We start from the raw sequence: 22,908 nt of genomic DNA on the forward strand, positions 1-22,908 counted from the left end.
TTGCTCATGGTCACAGGTTAGTAAATGGGCAACAGAATGGATTTGGTATCTCAGGCTAGATGGACACATCAAGCTGTCTTGATTAATGCCATATCCACTAGCTCCCAAGATGAAGCCTGGTCCGTGCTAAGTGCTCACTTCATGTTTTCCTGGACTGAACTATATTAAAATATGCATATATATATATATATACACACACACACATATATATAAATATGTATATAAAGATACATATATATATATTTTTTTTTAAACTAGGAAAACAGAAAACCTTTGAGATGAGCAGAATGGAGAGGATTTCATGGCTGCTGCCTTAGAGTCTTTAATCGACTATTATTGATTCAGCACCTATAAAGACCATTTCCTGTGCTAAGCATTAAGGATACAATGCAAAGGTAAATATGGCCCCTGCTTGCATTAAGTCTTACAGTTAATAAACAAATAATAAACAAAAGTTCCATAAATAACCACAGCTGTGACAAGGACTCCAGAAAGGGCTGAGATGGTGGCAGGAGGCACAAGGAGGGGGCCCGTATCACAGAAGAGCGCGGGAATGCCTTCGAGAGACTGGAGGGATAGGTCAAGAGTAATCGAGTCACAGAAGTTGGAGAAGTGTTCCAGGTGGAAAAAAACCAACATTAAGAAGACTTTAGCCTGTATGAGACTTTACTTCTAACATCAACTGAGAAAAAGTTCACCTGGCTGTGAGAGAAAGCAGGGGCAAAGAGATGCTGAGGAAGTGGGAGGGCGGCAGGGTTGATTACAGAGAGTCCTTGGACACCGCGTGGGAAGGTGTCATGTTCTAAGAGCAACAGGCAGTCATCAGAATGTTTCACACAAGGGAGCAACATGACCAGATTGTCCTCCCAAAGGCGTGACGACCGTCACTTACGATGACAAACATTCTGAATGCCATTTCAGACCATTCCCTGCAAGTTCCTCCTCTTTATGTTCTGTGCGAGAGGTAACTGTGAAGGTAGGTTGAGGGTACCAGAGAGGAATTGACAGGGACAGAGGAAAGGGGAAAAGTGATTAAACAGTTAATCCCACTAGGGGACTGTAAGTAAAGAAAAAGTATGGGAGATCCTGTAAGTTAATAATCACTCAAGAAAGCAGCTTTGCTTAACCAAAACCAAGCAGGCTTGGTTAGCGACAAAACCATGCTACGGAAGCACGGGACATGCCCCCAAACAACCAAACGGTGGTGGCATGAGACCCGCCTCCTGCCCAGTGAGCCCAGTGAGTTACTGACTCCTAGGACATGCTCTCTGCACACACAAAACCCAACAATTTATGGAAAGTGACATCTCACAGTGAAAGGCCCTCGTTGTGCGTGCAATGCTTAGTTGCTTCAGTCGTGTCCAGCTCTTTGCGACCCCATGGACCGTAGCTCGCCAGGCTCCTCTGTCCATGGGATTCTCCAGGCAAGAATACGGGAGTGGGTTGCCAGGGGATCTTCCTGACCCAGGGATCGAACCCTCAGCTTTACATCTCCTGCATTGCCAGGTGGGTACTTTACCACTAGCACCGCCTGGGAAGCCCGTCCTCATTGAAATGAGACCTAAATTAATTTTTCCACAGTGCCACGACAGTCCTAGCCCGCTCATATAGGAAAACTCCCCGGCTCAACCCAGAGGAGGAGCCGATAGAAGCGTGATGTCTATTCAAGAATGAGGAAAAAAGTGTTTTTTTTCCCTCCTCACTCTTCCTTTGATTATAAAACTGTAGCCTACTAAGTTCTCAGTGCCCAGCCCCCTCTAACCTGCCCATTTATAAGCCTCACAAGCACCTTGTTCTAATAGGTCACTTCTTACCTATCGCTGTGCCTCTCACTGAGTTCTTTCTGTGCGAAGGCATAAAGGACTGGATCTCCTTGGAGCACACCCTGAAATGGCTGAAGTGATTTCAGAATCAAGAAGGTACGATTTGGGAAAGAAAGAGAAGGGAAAATTACATTTTTCTTTGTCCCTCCAATGTGCCCGGCATTGCATAGGAGTCCTGGTTTGTCATTAGATTTAATTCTGATTCTAAAAAAGAAATCTAATTTCCAACTTTTATTATTTTTTTTCTAAGGAGAGCAGCTGAACTTTCAAGTTCATCTATCCATTCATTTCTTTTTATTGATCCTTTTGCTTATTCATTCTGCAGAATGACATCTGTGTGTGACTATTGTCAGGCACTGGGATTTCATTTTTTTAAAATATAGATTTACTTATTTCAATTGGAGGCTAATTACTTTACAATATTTTATTGGTTTTGCCATACATCAACATGAATCTGCCACGGGTGTACAGGTGTTCCCCATCCTGAACCCCCCTCCCACCTCCATCCCCATCCCATCCCTCTGGGTCGTCCCAATGCACCAGCCCCAAGCATCCTGTATCATGCATCGAACCTGGACTGGCGATTCGTTTCACATATGATAATATACATGTTTCAAAGGCATTGGGATTTCATAGACGAGAAAGATTCTCACAGTCTAGGGGAGAGTGAACATGTATATAAACTGAAGAGTAATAGGTGAGGCATGCTTTAAAAGATGCACACACCTGTACCATGGGGGCTACATGAAGGAACACTGGGTCGGCCTGGGAGAGTAAGGGAGGGTCATGTTTGAGCTGGAACTTGGAAGTAACAATAGGAGTCTGCCAGGGGCAGTAATGTGGGAGAAAGCACTTCTGGGAGAGAGAGCTGCAAATCTGAAGGACCAGAAGCATGGGAGAAAACATTTTGTGTTTAAGGAGATACAAGGAGTTAAATTTTAGAGGATAAAGTATAGCGTGGGCGCAGCCTAACCATGTAAGTGAAGACGAAATTCGATAGTGACCTGCCCTTGTTAATGATGTGCTAAAGGCTTTAGATGGTGTCAAGAGATAAGCCACTGAATTACTTTGCTGCTATATGATCAGAAGTGCATATTAGACTAATTAGTTAGATGACTCTGACTGGTCTAACAGGAAAACCAGTAAGAAGGCAACTGTAATAAGATGGTGGCCTGATGTTACAGTGGATAACTGAAATACAATCCATGTGTGCTCGGTCACTGAGTCGTGCCAACTCTTTGCGACCCTTTGTACTGTAGCCCACCAGACTCCTCTGTCCATGGGATTTCCTAGGCAAGAATACTGGAGTGGGTTGCCATTTCCTCCTCCTGACCCAGGGATTGAATACCTGTTTCCTATGTCCTGACCCAGGGATTGAATACCTGTTTCCTATGTCTCCTGCACTGCAGGCTGGTTCATTACCCACTGAGCTGCTTTCCACACGGTGCTCGTGGCATAGAACCCACCTGCTAATGCAGGAGATGTAAGAGTTATGGGTTCAATCAATGGGATGGGAGGATCCCCTGGAGAAGGGCATGGCAACCCACTCCTGTATTCTTGCCTGGAGAATCCCATGGACAGAGGAGCCTAGTGGGCTACAGTCCATTGGGTCACAAAGAGTTGAACACAACTAAAGCAACTTAACATGACTGAAATATAATAGTTAGGCTGTGATGGGGGTTTGATAAAAAGAGATGGATTTGAGATATTTGTGGCCCTTGGTGATGGAATAGATGTCAGGGACAAGAAAAGTATAGGAAGCATCCTTGGTCTCCAGTTTGGGCAACTTGGTAGAAAATAATGTCTTTCACTGAGATGGAAGCATGGCAGGTATGGCTTAGGGTGGAAGATGGTGAGTTTGTTGGATTTGAGATACCTGGTTGGTAATATGGCTTGACTTAAAAAGTGAAGTCTCTCAGTAATGTCCAACTCTTTGTGATCCCAGGGACTGCAGCCTGCCAGGCTCCTCTGCCCATAGGATGTTCCAGGCAAGAATATTGGTTTGACTTACATGTTTTTAAACTGCAATCACAGACTAGACTGAAATATGGCATTAGGGAGTATTTAGTCCAACAGAAGGAAGATAATAAGGCCAAGATGTTGGAAAATTGGCTCAAAGATCCATCAGAGAGGTGGGGATAGGGACACACTGAGTTACTAATGCCAGGACTCAGCTCCCCTCCCCTGGTCCTTGGCTTGTCACTCCTCATCTCCATCCTTTGGGAGGAAGGGTACAGTTAGAAAGAAAAGCAGAGGAGCAGAGAGAATGGTGGGGACAGAGGACGTCTAAGGAAGATGAGTGAGGAGAAACAGGGCGCAGTGACTGAACTACAGTTCAAGCCACCTTTCTACGTGCTTAGAAATTCAGGGTTCAAAATATGGCCAGATAGGAGAGAGGTTGAGAGATGCCTCCTAAGACCAGTGCAGGAAGACAGGAAGGGGCTAAGTTCAGGCTAGCAGGGGATCCAGAAAAGGGGGCTGCTAAAGACGAAACTTCCTCCAGCTTCCTCATTCTGCTGGTGTTGGCCATACAGGAAGCAGGGGCTCTAGCCACCCCTGACTCTCCCACAAAGCTCATCCCTGTCTGCAGCTTCACACACTCTGCCCGTCTCATAGGATGGTTCGGTGCCTGAGCGCTGTGACTCTGCTGTTTCCAGCCAAGTGTACAGGAGCTCCTGGATACCAGCTGAAGCAGCCTGGGGTGGGAAAGGTTAGGGGAGGGCTGGGCATTGGAGTAAAATCACTGCAGCTTTGGGTTTCCATGGTGACACAAGCCCCGCCTTCTCTTCATCCTTTCAAGCCCACCTCCCATGGTCTCTCTTCTCCCACTTCTCTTCCCATAGTCACTTCTATCAGATTGAAGAGAAATTTGTAGGCCAAAGGAACAATTTATCTTTTTGTTCCTATGAAAAACCTTATTTTCAAACACCCAATGAAATATCTGCGGTGGAGGCAGAGAGGCGAGAGAAACACACACCACATGCAAAATCCTTCCTGTTGGTTTGAGCATCACCTGTGGAGCAAACTGTGACACACCAGGTGTTCCTCAAAAGAGAAAACAGAAAGCAATTAACACCCACCTGGATAGACACACGTCTCAGGCCTGCCAGCAGCTTACTGCTGTGACTACTGTACCTTGTCCTCAAGGTGGGCTTTGCCTGGAGTCTCAGAAGTCCCCACCTTGAGCTTTTGTGTTTATTTTGTGATTGTCAATGTTGTTGTTGTTGCCTGTGTTTTGACTCACCCTGTTCTTCACATCCTTGAGGAGATCAGAGAGCTAGGGAGTGAGGTAAGCCTGCCTGTACTGCACTTATTCAGCTTATCCTTAGGGCTCCATTTATTTCCTCCTAGCACTTTGGGAGAGGGATCAGCAGAAGAAAAGGAGAAGTGGTTGGGGGAAACGTCATGACCCAGCTGCATAAGAGAAGGCAGAAAGATCTGCATTGGTTTGGAGTTTTGCTCTTAGAGTCAGAGTGATCACCAGGAAAGCAGCCCCTCCAGGCTAAGGTGGGCTGACCTTTCCCCTGTATCCCTAAGGTACTCCTTCTCATCTGGCTGCAGCTAGTCCTAGGTTTGGATCAGTTAGGAACGCTGGTCCACCTGCCATGCCAACAAGAAGGGGCCGCATTGCTGACCCCCTCCCATGACCATCCCCTCCTGAGGCCTTCTGAACACTGTTTTGGTGACTATGATTGCTTATGCCTCCCCATCCTCCTCTTTCCTACTAGCCCTTGTTGCTCAAAGACTTGTACAAATGCTGAACAGTGACTCCTGAGTCATCACCATGGGTGACGCGAAGGCACTGACTGGATTTAACATGCAAATATGCAAATCTAAGAAAATTAGATGCCTGGAGTAGTTAAAAAAAAAAGTCCCGCTCTCCATGTCCTAGCCTGGAGCTCAGCTGACCCCGTGACCTCCTCAGACCATTTGCAAAGCCCTCTGTTGTTGTTGATGCCACCCTGAGCCACGAGTCCCAGGCCTCTTACCCTCTGGGTCTGGTTGTTGGTCACCAGCTCATAGATGGGGGCGGCTCTGGTCACCTCCAGCAGAACTGGCTCAGCAGGGGTGTCAGGGCTGGATGTCACGTGACACAGGGGGCAGGACGAGGGGCATCGGCCCTTGCTCTGGCACTCCATGCGGACTCCGGCTGCTACGCGCTTGGTGCCAGACTCTGAGAGGCTCGCGATGTACTCTGGGAACGTCAGCACCTTGGGATCTCTTTCCCGCTCCTCTGACTCGTCGGATGGGGAGTTGCCTGCCAGACACAGAATGAAAGGGAACAGAGAGGTGAGACAGCAGGGACTCGCATGGCCTCCCGGCCCGAGTGCTGGAGTCAGGTTCTTGAGAAGTCAGAAAGTGTCTGTGAGGGGTAAGAATGTGACGCTGTCATCCCACTCAGTTTGGGGAACCCATACTCTCAGAAAGCCACAGAGTTGGAAATAGTCCTTCCAAATGTGAGACAGTTTTTTTCCTTCCTTGCTTTCTGAGTGTCATGAGCCCCATGAATCATTTCAGAGGGAGGCTTCTGCAGTATCTGTGCAGGTTTTATGGCTATCATCAATAACATAAACAATAATAGCAGTGATTATTCTATAAATCACTCTCTTCATCCCAAAATGAAGATATCAATAATACCTGCCCCTAGCATTGTGTAATAAATAAACAGCCAAACATTTTTCAAGCACAAAACACAATGACTAGTGCGTGTCAAATCACCATCATTATAGTTTTAATCATAACTAGCAGTAAGATTCATCAAGTCTGAACTATGAAAGTGAGAGCTGTTTAAGACCTCCCTGAACCCCTACCACAGCTCTCTGCGTGAATTCTATCATCACACCCATTTTACAGACGAGGAGAGTAAATCCAAGAGCCTCAAGAAGACACAGCTATCATGAGATCTGAACCCTAAAGCCTTTAATTCACAGGGAAGAATAAGAATTCTCTGCTTCATTATCAATTGGGGTATGGAAGATGGGGAGGGGATTTTGACTTTTTCAAAAAGAGTTGTACTCCAGAGCCTGAGAGATGGATCCATATTGCTCTTGACTGATGAGTAAAAGGTAGTTGGGGATGCTCTTGATTTATATTTGGTGACAAACAGTGGAAATGCCTGCCAGAAAAGAAGTGTTTGCTCCTTACAGAAGAAAGCACTGCTTGGTATTTCTTTTCCAAGCCTTCATGACTTTTAAGTTATTAAGTCTAAAGGAAGATGGAAGTAGAATCTGCTGACAAACTCCGTGTTCCTTAGGTGACCCCTGGTCCTTTGTGCCCAGTTGTATGCCTGAACATGAAAAAATTTCAGGGGGACACCTGGGCTTTTGGAAATGATGGGCAGATATAATAGAACATTCCTTCTGCTCCTCAAGCTCATCCAGGGTGCCATCCTTAATGAACCGGATCTTTGGGGGAACTGTTTGGAATAATCTACAAAGCGGTTCCAGAAGGTGATCATGAGATATGACTTATAGCCTTACAGCAGAGTCTCCTCTTACAGGGTTCAGGGAGCTCTGCTATTCCCCTTGTTTGCAATGTAATGTAAGACCATTTGGAAGAGTCCAGAGGTATTTCAGCACTATCATTGCCCACATGAGCATTATCACTATGCAGACAAGGCATTTTTTAATCAGCAGTTCCATTGACACCAGACTCCTTCTTTGCGCAAAGGCAAAGACTCAGAGACTATAAATATGGAATATCATTTATTTCACACTCACATTTTGTTTAATAACAGATCCGAGATTGAGCTCAAGCCCTTGCTAGGTTATAAGAGAACTAAGTAACTGCACACACCAAAACCAAGAATGATGGCCTCAAATGGAAGATCCAGGAGCCCACAGTAGTTAACCTCAAAGTCACTCCAAGCCATGTGCAAATCTTGATTGATACTCAGGCTCACGCAACTCAGTCCACCTCACGGCTGGGAGTGTTCATAAAGTGGCCATGACCTGGCAGGACTCCCCATCCAGCCCTTTGGCCAAGCTTCCATTCTTCTTCAACAGGCTGCGTGGACTAGGCTGCAATAAGGGGGGTGGGGTGAGAGCTTTGAATCCATGATGTGACTTCTAGAAAAGCAGGCCCTCATTCATCGAGAGAGTAAAAGAATTAAAAAAAAAAAAAATCAGTAAAGAGATCATGCTTCTTTTCAAGATAAGATTTAAAACATTTCTCTGTGCAAGCTTCGCAGGAGAGCCTGAGGGTCTCCTGCTGGCCCTCTGCCCCTCCCTCACATGCATTTCATTATCCAGCCAGCCAAGAGGTTGAGAAAGTAACTCAACACAGGCTTGGAAAAGCACTTCTATGAAATGACCACTAGATGGTGATATAAAATCTAAAATGACTTCTGTGAGAGGAAAGAAAAGGTGTGATAAATTCATCACGGCCACTTTAGACAGAAGAGATACTTATGGAAAAGTAATGCCTGGCTACTTAAAAAAAAAATGTGATGGTACAATTTCCATTCAGTCAAATAACAAAAAGTTGAGTAAAACAAATTCCATAAAACTTATGCAGAGAAAGAGTGAGAGACATAATGGGGAGAAACATAAGATAATGAAAAGAATAAAATTCAGAGGGAAAATTAAAATCCCCTCAATATCCTTCACGTGAAGTATAAACTACTTCAAGGGGAAAATAATATGGCATCACATTTATTTTCTCTCACCTTTAATTCCCCAATACCCAGAAATTCCCTCTAGATCCTACACACACATCCATACACATACGATGGTGGTTTAGTCGCTAAGTCGTGTCCAACTCTTGCGACCCCATGGGCTGTAGCCTGCCAAGCTCCTCTGTCCATGGGATTCTCCAGGCAAGAATACTGGAGTGGGTTGCCATTTCCTTCTCCAGGGGATCTTCACCACCCAGGAATTAAACCCGGGTCTCCTGCATTTGCAGACAAATTCTTGACTGAATGAACTATGAGGGAAGCTCCAATACATGACATATAAGCTCTGCCCATTCACCACTTAGGGTGCACCAGATGGCAGACAAATTTGGCCACTAGAGGGCACTGCACCCCAAACACAGTGGAGCTGAGTGACAGCCTCCCTGCCCTCCAGCGTGCCATCATTAAGGCTTGTAATTACTGTAAACATTTGAGGGGTGGTTCCTCTTGCTGCTGTCTTCTGGCTTTCCCAATTAAAGGCAAGATGCAACTAATCCCCTTCGATATCCTTCAGCCCTGGATTGGTGCAAGGTTAGGACACAGAGAAACACAGGAAGCAGTTTACAGAGGAAGATGGTGGGAGGCCACCAAACTCTTGGTTTCATCAGAACTTTATTTTCCTTCTCCTGAAAATATTCAGGCCCATATAGAGCAGGTTCTGCTGGAGGCCAAGATGAACTGCCCCTCTGGTCCCCTCGTCATGCAGGATGGAGCTGTCAGGAGAGGAGCAAGATTTACACAGAAGCAACGAGCAGCTAACTCCCCAAAGCCATCTATTCAGGCTCCAGCGAAGAATAGAGATGTGTGTATGAGAGAGATTTTTCAAAAAGGAAATGCATTTTCCATGCACTGTTAAAGATACAATTGGGAAATACTCCTTAAAATGATGGAGTCTGGTGGTGAAAGCCCAGATAAATCTCCCTTTGCCCAAAGAGAACACCAATAACCATCATGTCTGTGGTGAGTGGAAGAAGAGTTTCGAATCCTAAATGCTGCAGGACAGTCTGATCTTTGACATCTGCTTTTAACCCCATCCTGGGTGCTGGAGTGGGTGGTGGCGCGGTCTAGACGTGGAACGAGGAGACACTACTGTATTTCCTAATGGCTCAATGCCTGCCTTCGTCCACTACCCACTCCAGTTACAGTCTTTTCTTACTTTCCCCTCTTCTACCTTCTAGGTCCCGGGTAGAAGGGTAAAAATGCTCTAGTAATTCAAGACATGATATTGTCTCTTAATAAAATGAATATTCTATTTCAACAAACACACAGTTTCTGGACATAAATAAGTTACAGTTAAGGTCTTGGTCGGATGGCATCATCGACTCCATGGACATGAGTTTGAGCAGACTCTGGGAGATAGTGAAGGACCGGGAAGCCTGGCGTGCTGCAGTCCATGGGGTCGCGAAGAGTCAGACGCAACTGAGTAACTGAACAGCGACAAAGGTCTTAAAAGTTGTAACTGACAAAGGTGCCTTCTGAGTAAAAACACTCGTGTGCCCCCTCCACTCACCCCGATTTGCAAAATTTACCCCTCTGCTCTCAGGGGAGGCTTTGGGGTCCTCATCACACTTAGCTTTCTTACAAGCAGAAGAACAGCCAACCTGGAAAGTCGTTAACAACCCCCAAACTGCAAAGCATTTTGCAAATACAGTTTGCTATAAATACATGCCATTTGCTTTAGGCTAAATCTGTATCCTACAGCACACAGCGGATGACTTTCCCCAGTAGAATATCATGGTATGAGATTATTGGCATCCTTTGTGTTCAAAATCTCTTTGCGGATGTGCCTGTGGCCTTAGGCCTGTGCATATTGACTCACCTAGACTCAGGAGCCTAGGAGGATGGTAATAAAAGTATGACCATCCTCATGCAGGGTCTGCTCTGCTGCTGGAAACTGACAGGTCATGAGGGTGAATTAGTTGTTATGAAGTAAATTGGTACAATTCCTGTAGGATTCTGGGGCTGCCTAAGAACCTCTCTCCTGAGTTGCTGCCCAAGGCAATGAGATGCTAATGACATCACAGCTAGAACTACAGAGGCAGTTCATTAGGCTGTAAGAAAACCAAACGCAAACTCATCAGATCCCAGGTTTTGGAGACAGTTTAGGACCCACAGGAAAGAAGGCTTGACATGGGGTAAATGAAGCACAGCCACAGGGAAGTGTACCCTGAAGCTGACGCCCCAATGTCCATGTACCCGCCCCACCCTGGTCCACTCCTGTTCACATCAGAAGTCTTGAAATTACCAGAATTCACATTTCCACCCACATACCCAGGCTCAAATCAGCCTCTCACGGCATTTGGTTATGTCTGTAGACAGAAAGGGTCAAGTTGCTCTGGATGGCCTTAAAGTGAACTCCTAGACTTGCCATGCCAAAGCTATGGTTTTTTTCCAGTAATAATGTGCAGATGCGAGAACTGGGCCATAAAGAAGGCTGAGCACTGAAGAATTGATGCTTTTGAACGGTGGTGCTAGAGAGGACTCTTGAGAGTCCCTTGGACAGTGAGAAGATCAAACCAGTCAATCCTAAAAGAAATCAACCCTAAATATTCATTGGAAGGATTGATGCTGAAGCTGAAACTCCAAAATTTGACCACTTGATACGAAGAGCCAACTCACTTGAAAAGACTCTGATGCTAGGAAAGATTGAGGGCAGGAGGAGAAGAAGGCAAAAGAGGACGAGATGGTTGAATGGCATCACCGATTCAAAGGGCATGAGTTTGAGCAAACTCCAGGAGATGGTGAGGGACAAGGGAGCCTGGCGTGCTGCAGTTCATGGGGTCACAAAGAGTCGGATACGACTGAACAACTGAACTGAACTGAGCTGGCCAACATACGATAGGATGGGTTCCAAATCAGGGACAAGTGGGTAGGGCGTAACCCGGCCACTTCTCTCTACACCTGAGCAGCAGGGAGTGGGTGCTTTGGGTAGGAGGATTTCGTCTTCATATTTGAAACTCCTCTCCCTAGTTTAGGTGCAAATATCCATTTTCATGTCCATATTTTTCTATGTCTATCCATATATCCGTGGAGAGAGATATATATACAGAGAGAGAGAGAGAGAGAGAAAGGAGGAGTAAACATAGAAGTCATGAACCATGAATTTAAATTTTGAAAACAAGCCAAACATAAAGAATAAAGTCACAGCATCTGTAAATGTCTCCAGCCCCTTATTAAAGCTTCAAGCAGTCAAGCAGAAAGAACAAAGAATCATCTGATAACAGCCAAAGCTACATCTCTAGCCACGATTGCTTCCCCCAGTATAACAGAAACTTAAGATACTTGTTTGAAAATCCATGTGAATGGTCAACATGCAAACTCAACGTGTCCCAGACTACCGTCCTCACGCCTCCACACCTTCCCCAGAACCTCCTCCTCCTTCGGTCCTTCCCTCAGCAAAGGGCATCAGCTTCTGTGTCACTGGAGCCAGAAATCCTGGGTTCTTTGTGGGTTCTTCCTTGCTCGCCCAATTCGTCTCGAGTCTCCATCATTTAGGTCCCCCAAGCCATCCACTTCTCTGTGAGGTCTGAGTCACACTGCCTGGGTTTGATTTCTCACCTTACCACTTGTTAGCTGTGTAACCTCAGGGCGGCTTCTTAACCTTTCTGTGCCTGGGCCTTCTCATACATAAAATAGAGTTGATAATAGCCGATTTCGTAAGCCGTGGTAATGATCAACTGATAAAATCCATGAAGAGAATTTAGCAGATACGGGACACAGCGAGGACTCTAAAATGAAGGATACTCACAGTGCCTGTCTACTTACCTGCACTGCGGCCAGCCACACCATCAAATGGTAGGCTCCTTGGAGGGCGAAATTAAGTCTTCTTTGCCACTGTAATATCCCACAGTGCCTAATAGGTAATGTAACTAATGCATTCAACAATTCATTAAACAAATATTTATGGGATGCATACAAATGTCTGTCCAATTAATAAATCATTTAAATGGCTTATATACGAAGTGCCTGCTCTCTGCGTTCTGCAGGTACTAACTAGACAGGCTGAGTTTAATGTTACTTTTCCCCGTAACTTCCTAGGTTCTTTTGAGATTTTCTAGTTTCCTTCAAGGAAGAGAGACATCAGTTCTGAGTAAGTTCTGCTACTTTCATGTACAAACAGAAATTGGCCAGAGATAATCTAGTTGCAAAGATTTGAGATAATATTGCAAAAATACATTCTGCAAACTTTAAAGCATACACATGTAGCTCAAAGGTTACTAACATGCGTTGGGTAAATCACTTTGGGATTTAAGGATTTACACATAGGAAAGGGAGTAGCCAAGGGTGGTGCTGAAGAGGAGACTGGTTCTTTCGTGACTTGAAAATGTGAGAAAGTTGTGGCCACTGATGTCACATCGCTTGTGCGGGTTCTGGGCAGCCCTGAGAGCTGAGGGATAGCAGTGTACCGGGATTCATTGCATGGACCACTTCACCAACAAACAAGACACAGAGACAGGCACTCTGGACCCCAAAGATGGTTACAGAGATGAAGCATGAAAACCACGTCTTCTTCACTTTTTCTGCTCTGTCCAACCTCAGCCTGCACATAGGAGCCCATTCACCTCTCCTGCCAATCATCCATCACTACCCATTAGCTCAGAGGAAGCACAACTTTCTTTTGGGATTAAATACTAGACAACTATCCAACTATCAGAAACAGTCCCAGCTCCAGAGAACGTATACTCTTGTCCTTTCTTACAAATCAATCCACAATTAAAAAACAAACATCCTTTGTCAGGATGTATCCCTTGTATTCTAAAATTAAAGTTACATGAAGAGGTACCAACTACTAAATAGAAAATAAATGATATGCAAGGATGTGATGTAGGACAACAATGACAATAAAACTAAAGTCACTGCACACATCAGTTCTAGTTCTTTGTTATTCCTTCAGAAAGCTTCTGGAAATAGCAGATGGTCTTTGTTTTAAGCATGAGCAGCATGTCTGGGTATGGTAAAATCCAGAGTAACAGTCAGGTGTCATCAAATACCCACTGGGCACCTCAGCAAAGCCCCATTAATGGGGATGTTGAAGAAAAGATGTCTTCTGGACAAGCGATTTTTTTTTTTTTTCTTAACTGGTACTTAGCCAGAAAATGCTCAGTTTTTCTCCAATCCTTGTTGACATTTTTTCTTCTCTAAAAATGCAGTTTTCCAATTCCCTCATGAAGAATTGCCTACAAAACAGAATTAAACCTTTCCCCAAGGCGCCTCCAGGTGCTGATTTTGTTCATCAATTATGACCATGCAGATTTGGAAGCTGTAGGAGACAGAAAGAAAATGGTATCTAGTCCCCAAAAGGCTCTTAAAAAGCTGATCAATAACATAAGGATAAGGTTACATTTCCTGAAGACCGTCCCCATCTTAATAAGAATGTCATCAAACAAATAATTTCCTGGTTGAGGCTCCTGGTTCACGTGAAACTGAAGTTTGGGGGTAGCTGCAATGCTTTATCTTTGCCCAAAGTTGTTAAGTCACCTTTGACGTGGGACCAGGTTTAATTTCATAATAAACTGACAAGCTGGCCAAAGCCTCTGTCAGCCTCTTTTCTGGTCAGTCATAGTGATGTTTGGAATGAGAGGCTGAGTCCGAGAAATAGCAGGATAGCAGCAGCTACCAAGGGATCAATAAAAACCCAAAACCAACCTTTGTTTAACAGTGACTTCAAGTGCTTAAAAAAAAAGTGACTTCTTTTTAATCTTCAACTTAGTGTGAAAAGGGAAATATGAATGCAGCCCAGTGATGCAACCAACACTTTAAAGATGCCTGAAGATGCATCTCAGCCCGTATACCTCAAGAGGAACAAAAACAAAATCCAAACATTTCTGGGAAGCCCTAAAGCTCTGACCACAGAAATGAGCCCTTCTAATCACTAGATTGCTAGTCCCCAGTGGGCAAGAAGGTGCGTTTTCATCCAATGCCCTGTCCTTGATGAGCATTCAACAAACACACAGGGATGGAAAGAAGCAAAGGCATTTAAGCTCTCTGACTGCCTGCAATTCCTCAAGACTGCCACCCAAAGCCTCATTAGGATACATCCTAAAGGCCAGGCCAGGCAGCCTGAGGTGGCTCACAGAGATTGTCCAGAAGTACCTACTCAGTGCCCATGTCTACGGGCCATGGGAGACCAGCTGAGACTGTGGTTGTCCCCACACTGTCTAAAAATGTCTCTCCCTTTTACTTTCTTTTTCTTCCTTCCTTCCTTGTTCCCTCCCTCCCTTCCTGTCACTCTTCCATCCTTCCCCATAAATATACTGGTGCCACTCTGCTCCCATCACCCCTAATAGAAGTCATCCCACTGGAACTTTGTGCCAGGGTCCAGAGAGGGTACCTACCACCCTGAATCAGACTGAGTTTGGGGTTATGTCTTGTCCATCCTACTCGCTTCCAGGGTGGGACCTGCTCCTCCCTGCAACCCTAGAGGCCAGCACCAGGTACTCCGTAGGTTTACACTGACACTCACATTTGTAATGTTTATAGGATTCTGGTTTTTCATTTGCCTGTTATAGTCTCATTTCTTTATTCACTAAATGCCTCTCATGTGACTAAGTGGATCACCAAGCTTTTTGTTCACATCAAATCTTTCCCTTTCTGTTTCCTAAAGCTGCCATAATAAATGACATCACATGATTGACTTAAAACAATAAAAATTTATTTCTCCAGTTCTGGGGGTTGCAAGTCCCAAGCCAAGGTGTCGGCAGGGCTGCACACCCTCTGAAGGCTCTAGAGGAGGATGCTTCCTGCCTCTTCTTGTTTCCAGTGGCTCCCTGCAATCCTTGGCATTTCTGGGCTTAAAGCTGCATCATTCCAGTTTCATCCTTGGGTGTTAACGAGGCCATCTTCTCTGTCTATCTTTCCCAAATCTCCCTCTCTTACAAAGATACCAGGCCCACCCTAAATCCAGGATAACTTTATCTTAACCGAATTACATCAGCAAAGATCCTATTTCCAAATAAGGTCATATTCTGAGCTTCCAGAAGAGCATGGCTTTGGGGGGAGACAGTATTCAACCCATTGGAGCATCCTGTGCTCCAATGTGACACTGACAGTCAGCCCTCCCCTGATCGGTGGCCAGGGACTATTCATTAGCTGGCCACTTGGGAGCTGGCCATCCACCCCCTGGACTTCCGCCCAGGACAACGGGCCACAGGAAGAGGGGAGAAGTTTCTGGCTCCGTCAGCATCCCCGGCCCAGCCTCAGCTGTGTTCATCTTCTTGTCAACATCAAAATAAACCTGACATAGAGATTCAGAGTCACAGCCTTCTGGATGCACAGAGCTGCGCTGGATTATCCCTGCTGATTCGCTGCAGACAGAGCAGCATGGAGGGAGGGCAGGGCAGAGAGGACGAGTCTGGGAGAGAGGTGAAAATGAGGAACACCTGCGGGATTACTTATTTTCAAATCTCCATTAGCAGGAAGATCATGTGAGTGAGTGGGCATGCTCAGTGGGCCGCCAGGAATCTCCCGTGCCCTTGCCTGGAGACTAAGGTTTTGTTTTATTTTCCTAGTCTTGTTTTTCTGTCTGAGAGGCTGAGCTGAGAAGCCAAGTGTGCACTCCCAGACCACTCCGGAGCAGGAGCCGTTCCTCTTTCCTGGTCCTCCCCAAGAAGGAGCCAGGAAAACACAGCGGAATAGTCCTGGGACAGGTAGAGGGAGGCAACTAATAGAAATAGAGAGAGTGTAGAGGAAAGGGCGCTCCCGGAACTAGCTTTGGCCTCTGCTATCGTGGAGGGCTCGACTGGGGCCTCTCTCAACTTCCGGCTGTATCCACATAGTGAAATTAAATGATGCTTCTGCCCTCTGTCAGCCACACGGCATTATTTATCCGCTAGGGGGCGCCCATGAGTCCCCCTTCGCTTTGCCTGAACCATCAGCCCAACGACACTGTCTTTGTGACTCTATTCCATTTCCTCTCATCAGCTCCAGCTTCTGCCTCCATTACCTCTTCTATTTCTGGCTTCAAACCTGGACAAGAGGAGCACAGTCTGGGACACCCCGTGAGAATTATGAAATGGGAAAAACTGACACATGACCATTTCTTGCCTATCTCCAGATTACAAAGACTCAGCAGTACATTGTGTACTGTGTGTGTGTGTGTGTGTGTGTGTGTGTGTACATGTGTCCAGGATGCTAACCTGAGTTCCATGCAGGTGGAAGTCCTTGGTGCTTGTGTGATTCCACAGCGGGAGATTCAGTACCTCGCTGAGATGCTGCAAGGGCTTGCTTATAAATATCTTTAACTACCAAATGGTCTAGAAATGTTTAATAAAAATATTATTCAATAATAATACTACTCCATCCGGCGAGGGAATGTTGTAACGGTCTCCATTTTCCTCTTGATACTCATCTAGCTTCTGTTTTGCAAATGAATTTGGATGTTAAATCCTTTTGCTGCCCTGACCAATTTATTCTGCAAATTAACTATATATGACAGAACTTAAAGTCCGTTACCACTTAGCTTTGCTTCACTGAAATTTATGCTGCTTTTCTGTCCATTGGAGCCACCAGCTCAAATAGATTGTGGCTCCTGGTGGTGATTTTGGATTCCACACAAGTCCCTCACCTCTTGGTCCTCTTGAGTTTAAAAATGCGCTGAGTGGACTGGGTTCTTTTCACCTCTCAGTGACCCGTGCCCTCTCTTCTCAGACTCTCAGGTCTCTGCAGCTGCCCATCCAAACTTAATGAAAGTCTCTTTATATGACTTGGTTTCACCCAGAGCTGCAACCCACATTGGTTTGTGAGGCACACTCAGAGACTTAGCCTGGTTGCAAAACAGTTTCTAAATTGTGGAAAATCATGGGAAAGCAAAGGTTACAAGATAAAGAGGCTGGCAATGAGTGGAGCATGACTGCTCAGCCCATGAATATAATCTTACATTTTATTAAGACAGTGTGGTGACCAAGATGATGGAGAGAAACAGTGTCTTGTCAAGCCACACGCCATGAGTTGGTTCAGGACTGAGTGACCCAAGTGAGACTAGGACAAACGCTGGGCAATCAGGATTTCGGGGACCCTGGAGACAGCGTTTTAAGGGCAATGGCTGAAGGAATTGAGGGAGTTAGAACAGATACAAGGAGTCTTAGAAGCAGGCTTAGCAGTGCTCTCTGTAAATATGTGAAGCGTTGTCATGTGGAAGAGGGATCAAACGAATTCTGTACATTTCAGAGGGCAAAATGAAGATCCAGGGCGGGTATTCTTATTAAATGAGAGGGAGATGAGTTGACTGAACCACACTTTCATTGAGTGCTACTATGTGTCAGGTGGTGGCTCAGCAGTAAAGAGTCCATCTGACAATGGAGGAGACTCAGGTTCGATCCCTGGGTGGGGAAGATCTTCTGGAGAAGGAAATGGCAACCCACTCCAGTATTTCTGCCTGGAGAATTCCATGGACAGAGGAGCCTGGCATGCTACAGTCCATGGAGTTGATAAGAGTCAGAAATGGCTTCACAGCTGAACAACAATAATGTGTCAAGTAGAGTACCCAGGGCGGGGGAGCCTGGTGGGCTGCCGTCTATCGGGTTGAACAGAGTGGGACACGACTGCAGTGACTTAGCAGCAGCAGCGGAGTACTCAGTGCTAATGTACACAGATAAATAAGAGGAAAAAAAAGGTCATCTTCCAGGTGCATGGTGAGGGGAGTGGATAGGAAAGGAGACAATGATATGACAGGGGTGGGGGGTGATATTAGAGGCAGAAAAGACAGGCTCTGAGTATACCGGGAAGAAGCTCTGAAACCCACTCTTGGGGTGGGGGAGGTGAAAGGAAGCCTCTTGATTCCTTCAGGGACAATTTTTCTATTAATTTATAACTGATTCAAATCAGGATGGGCAGACTTGGAGATGACAAGCCTGGCTGACAGCAGGGTTCTTGTGGAAACTAGATAGCCACTTGTCAGGGACTTCACAGCGGGGGAGGGGCATTTCAGAAGAACGAGTTCCATGTTCCTTTTAACAGCCAAATGTCAAATGTCTATTATTCTGTGACCTGATCTTCTCAGTGTTTCCTTACATCAGTGAGGTGGAGCTGGGAATATGCATGGTATCAGGCACACCAAAAGATTCTGACTTCGGATAACACTTCTCTGGTGGACTTCCCTGGTGGCTCAGACAGTAAGGCATCTGCCTACAATGCGGGAGACCCGGGTTCGATCCCTGGGTTGGGAAGATCCTCTAGAGAAGGAAATGGCAACCCACTCCAGTACTCTTGCCTGGAAAATCCCATAGATGGAGGAGCCTGGTAGGCTACAGTCCATGGGGTCTCAAAGAGTTGGACATGATTGAGCAACTTCACTTCAGATAGCACAGCAGTCTTCAGATTACATGTTGAAGATCACCAAGAGTAATTTATTTTATAAATATTGTCAGACACTTTTTAAAAATTCTATAACTAATCCAAATATGTAAAACAGATAAAAGTCAAGAATAAGATTGCTTAGGCATGTAACATCATTACTGTTTGGTAAAAATAACAACTCCATTGTTTATGGAATCATTCAAGCATTTACTCAGAGCCCCAGGGTACAAGCAGCCCAATTTGAAAACTACTGATTCAGACTCTGATGACTTTGGCCTGAACTTTTCCAGAAGTAACCAAGCATGCTCCCCAGCCAATAGGACCCCGTGCTGGCCCTAGGAAGACTATTGCCACAAAGAGTAGATTCCAACTAGACATCTATAATCACTTTGCATCCTGGGTTTTGCTAGACAAAAAGCACCATGTGGTCAGTCTTATTTTAGATGTATAATAATGAAGGTTAGAAAACTTTTAGACTGTTGACCAAAAATAGATCTACTCAATCACGCATGTTCATCTCATAAAGAAAGGATGTCAAGGAAAGTGAAAAGGAAGCAACATCTATGCAGACAGTTCCATTCAAGGGGGTGACAAATTGAGGAGCAACTGTAGAAGCCAAATCTAATACTCTCCTTCAGATAGTAGTTAGGAGGTGAATGCTGCTGCTAAGTCACTTCAGTCATGTCTGACTCTGTGTGACCCCATAGACAGCAGCCCACCAGGCTCCCCTGTCCCTGGGATTCTCCAGGCAAGAACACTGGAGTGGGTTGCCATTTCCTTCTCCAATGCATGAAAGTGAAAAGTGAAAGGGAAGTCGCTCATTCGTGTCCGACTCTTAGCGACCCCATGGACTGCAGCCTACCAGGCTCCTCTGTCCATGGGATTTTCCAGGCAAGAGTACTGGAGTGGGGTGCCATCGCCTTCTCTGAGGAGGTTCATATATATTAATAAATTCCACTGTTACCTCATCTCATTCAAGTGCCATAAGGAAAACTTCATCATTATATCCAACCAAGGGAAGTAACGTAAAATCACAGCACCAGTTACTTCCCTGAATTCTTGTAATAATAATAGATACTAAAACAATTACAAATGTTAAAATGTACTTCTAGGGCACTGCCAAAGGGAAGCTGTTACTTGTGTAGCAGGGCCCAGCTGGCAGTTATGATAACCAGTACAGATGGCCATCTTGTAATTCCAATCGTTAAAGCCAGGGTCTTCTTTAATGTCTCACTCTCTCTCATACACACACACACAGACACACACACACACACACAGTTTTTGTTTTTCAATAAAGAAACTACTGGGCAATGACTACTAGGGAGCAGCAACAGTCACAGCCCCAGATAGCCAGCCAGCCAGCTAGCCATGGCCCACCCAGCTAGTGCCAGCAGAAACTCCCAGACCCAATGGTGCATGAGGACATGGTCTATGAAGAGGCCAGAGTCTCTGAGACCCTTGAGGATGGACTACCTGTCAAAATGGGAAAGCATATGCCTGATCCTGGAAATGAAGGGAGAGGCCAGAGACAGGTGCAGTAGCCCTTCTGGTCTCACAGTAAGCAGCAGAGGGAGATGCTGTGAGCATGTCTTATCCCAGGCCCCCACCTCAACTGGCCAAGATCCATGTTCACCCAGAATTCCTTATCTGATGAATGGGGCTTTTAGGTTTGGGTTCAGATTCAGAACTCTGAGACTTCTAAGACTTGACTTCTTTGGGCCGAAGTTTCCTGATCTGTAAAATGGATTTCTAACAGAATTTATCTCATTAAATTGTCTGGGATTCAATGGGATAGTTCATGTAGAACCCTTGGCATGACCTCTGGTATCTTAGCTTTCACTGGGAGCCAATATTCACCATTATAACTCCATTGCCCAGCACAGTCTTAACATCCAATAGGTACTCAATAAATACATAATGATTTCTTAAAAATTGATGCCGATGCTCAAAAAACCTACAAACAACCAAGAATCTTCATGGGCTAGCGATGGCAGAATACTCAAGAATACCCCGTAATAGGGACTAAACCAGCAGGGTTCAAGGGCTTCCCAGGTGGCACTAGTGGTAAAAAAAAAAAAAAAAAAAAAAACCCACTTGCCAATGCAGGTAGATGTAAGAGACAAGGGTTCCATCCCTGGGTCAGGAAAATCCTCTAGAGCGGAGCATGGCAACCCACTCTAGCAGTCTCGCCTAGAGAATCCCATGGACAGAGGATCTTGGCAGGTTGCAGTCCATAGGGTCGCAAAGAGTCCAACACGATTGAAGTGACTTAGCATGCATGAACACACAGCAGGCTTCAAGTCTGCAGGAACTTAACTCACCAAGGTGGCTGTAAGGCCAGTTCCCACACAGTAAAGGAATCAGAATACTAGGATCAAGGAAGGGCTCCACTACCTGCATCCCAAAATGAGGCTGAGAGAGCAATGACTTAGTCCAGACCTCTGACGTTACTGAGCTGGCAGAAGGGAGAAGAGAATGAATAAGTCTGAGTTACTGCTTCAGGACTGGAGTCACAAAGTGCCCAAGAGCCCAGTGGGATGGGAAAGAGGGAAGGGATAGATGCCGTTAAATTTATAATTAGTTTATGACAATGTGCTTCCACGTACAGCTCTGACGCATGACATTGATCAAAAGATGTGGCTGGTCATCTCTCAGGCATCCTTGCTGTTGAGAGCAAGCTTGTTCAGAGTGACATGCTCTCTATGGTCCCAAGGGGACCGTCAAGGCTGCAGCCAACTTCTCTGGGAGTTGAGTGATTCTTTAATTAGTATTAGGGGAAATGCGTAGAAAGGATGCAGTTGACCATTGTTGCTGTACAGTCGCTAAGTCATGTCTAACTCTTTGTAACCCATATGGCACACCAGGCTCTCCTGTCCTTCACTATCTCCCGGTGTTTGCTCAGACTCATGTCCATTGAGTTGGTGATGCTATCTAACCATGCATACTCTGTCACCCCCTTCTCCTTTTGCCTTCAATCTTTCCCAACCTCAGTGTCTTTTCCAACCAGTTGGCTCTTCACATCAGCTGTTGACCACATTGAGCTTTAACTACTTCAAATAAAGATGCAACACTAGTGAAATAAGATGAAATTTTGATCTCCCAAACCAGCCTTTCTAGTTACAAAATATTTATCCCTGAAATACAATGCTATTCAAATGGTGTTTACATGGAGTGGATGCTTTATAAATGGCAATATTGAAGGACCTCCATTCCATGTGTTAGATAACTATTTACAATACTTAGGTATTAGTCGGAGAAGGCAATGGCACCCCACTCCAGTACTCTTGCCTGGAAATCCCATGGACGGAGGACCCTGGTGGGCCACAGTCCGTGGGGTCGCTAAGAGTCAGACATGACTGAGCGACTTCACTCTCACTTCTCACTTCCGTGCATTGGAGAAGGAAATGGCAACCCACTCCAGTGTTCTTGCCTGGAGAATCCCAGGGATGGGGGAGCCTGGTGGGCTGCCATCTATGGGGTCGCACAGAGTCGGACACGACTGAAGCGACTTAGCAGCAGCAGCAGCATCAGGTGTTAGTACTAAAAGAGCACTAGGATTTTTAGATTCTGTTTTATTTTCATGGAAAAGATAAAAAGCAAATCCCTCTTAGGTATCAGCAACGTCCCAGGGGTATCTTTCCCTTATATCATTCTGGAATCAAAAACCCACAGCGAAATACAGAAAATAAGCCACTTCAGATATATTAAGTCATGAATTATGTCTGTTTCTAAAGCTTGCAACTATAGGATCTTGTATTTAATTTTCATTCCTACAGTGGAAGATAATTCAGATATTTGTCTTTATTCTAGTCTAGTGCCAAACAAAAAAAGGAACAAAATGGAACAAACATCTGCCTTAAGAATGTACATGCACACGCACATGTGCACACACACACACACACACACACACACACAAAATAAAACCTTTCTCCCAATGCCAGGAACTTACAGGGTGTCAAGAAACCTGAGAGAATAGGACCCTTTTAAAATGGTAGGTAGCAAGATTCACCTTTAATTTCTCAAAGCCCCTGAGGCACATCTAATTGTGCACTTTCAGAAATAGTAGGAAATGGATACTGTCAACAAGTAACCGGTGCTGAAATTCTGTGTGTACAGTGC

At 45.3% G+C, this 22,908-nt stretch overlaps 1 protein-coding gene across 1 annotated transcript in view; it reads right to left on the reverse strand.

Moving 5' to 3' along the window:
- ASTN1 (astrotactin 1) overlaps positions 1-22,908 on the reverse strand; it is a 355,026-nt gene that overhangs the window by 37,619 nt on the left and 294,499 nt on the right. Inside the window, exon 17 of the mRNA XM_010850109.1 lies at positions 5,813-6,081. Coding sequence (XP_010848411.1) covers positions 5,813-6,081 — 269 coding nt within the window. The remainder of the gene's footprint in view (positions 1-5,812; positions 6,082-22,908) is intronic.

The sequence above is a fragment of the Bison bison genome, unplaced genomic scaffold (genome assembly GCF_000754665.1).
Source record: "Bison bison bison isolate TAMUID 2011002044 unplaced genomic scaffold, Bison_UMD1.0 scf7180017864289, whole genome shotgun sequence".
Lineage (NCBI taxonomy): Eukaryota > Metazoa > Chordata > Mammalia > Artiodactyla > Bovidae > Bison > Bison bison.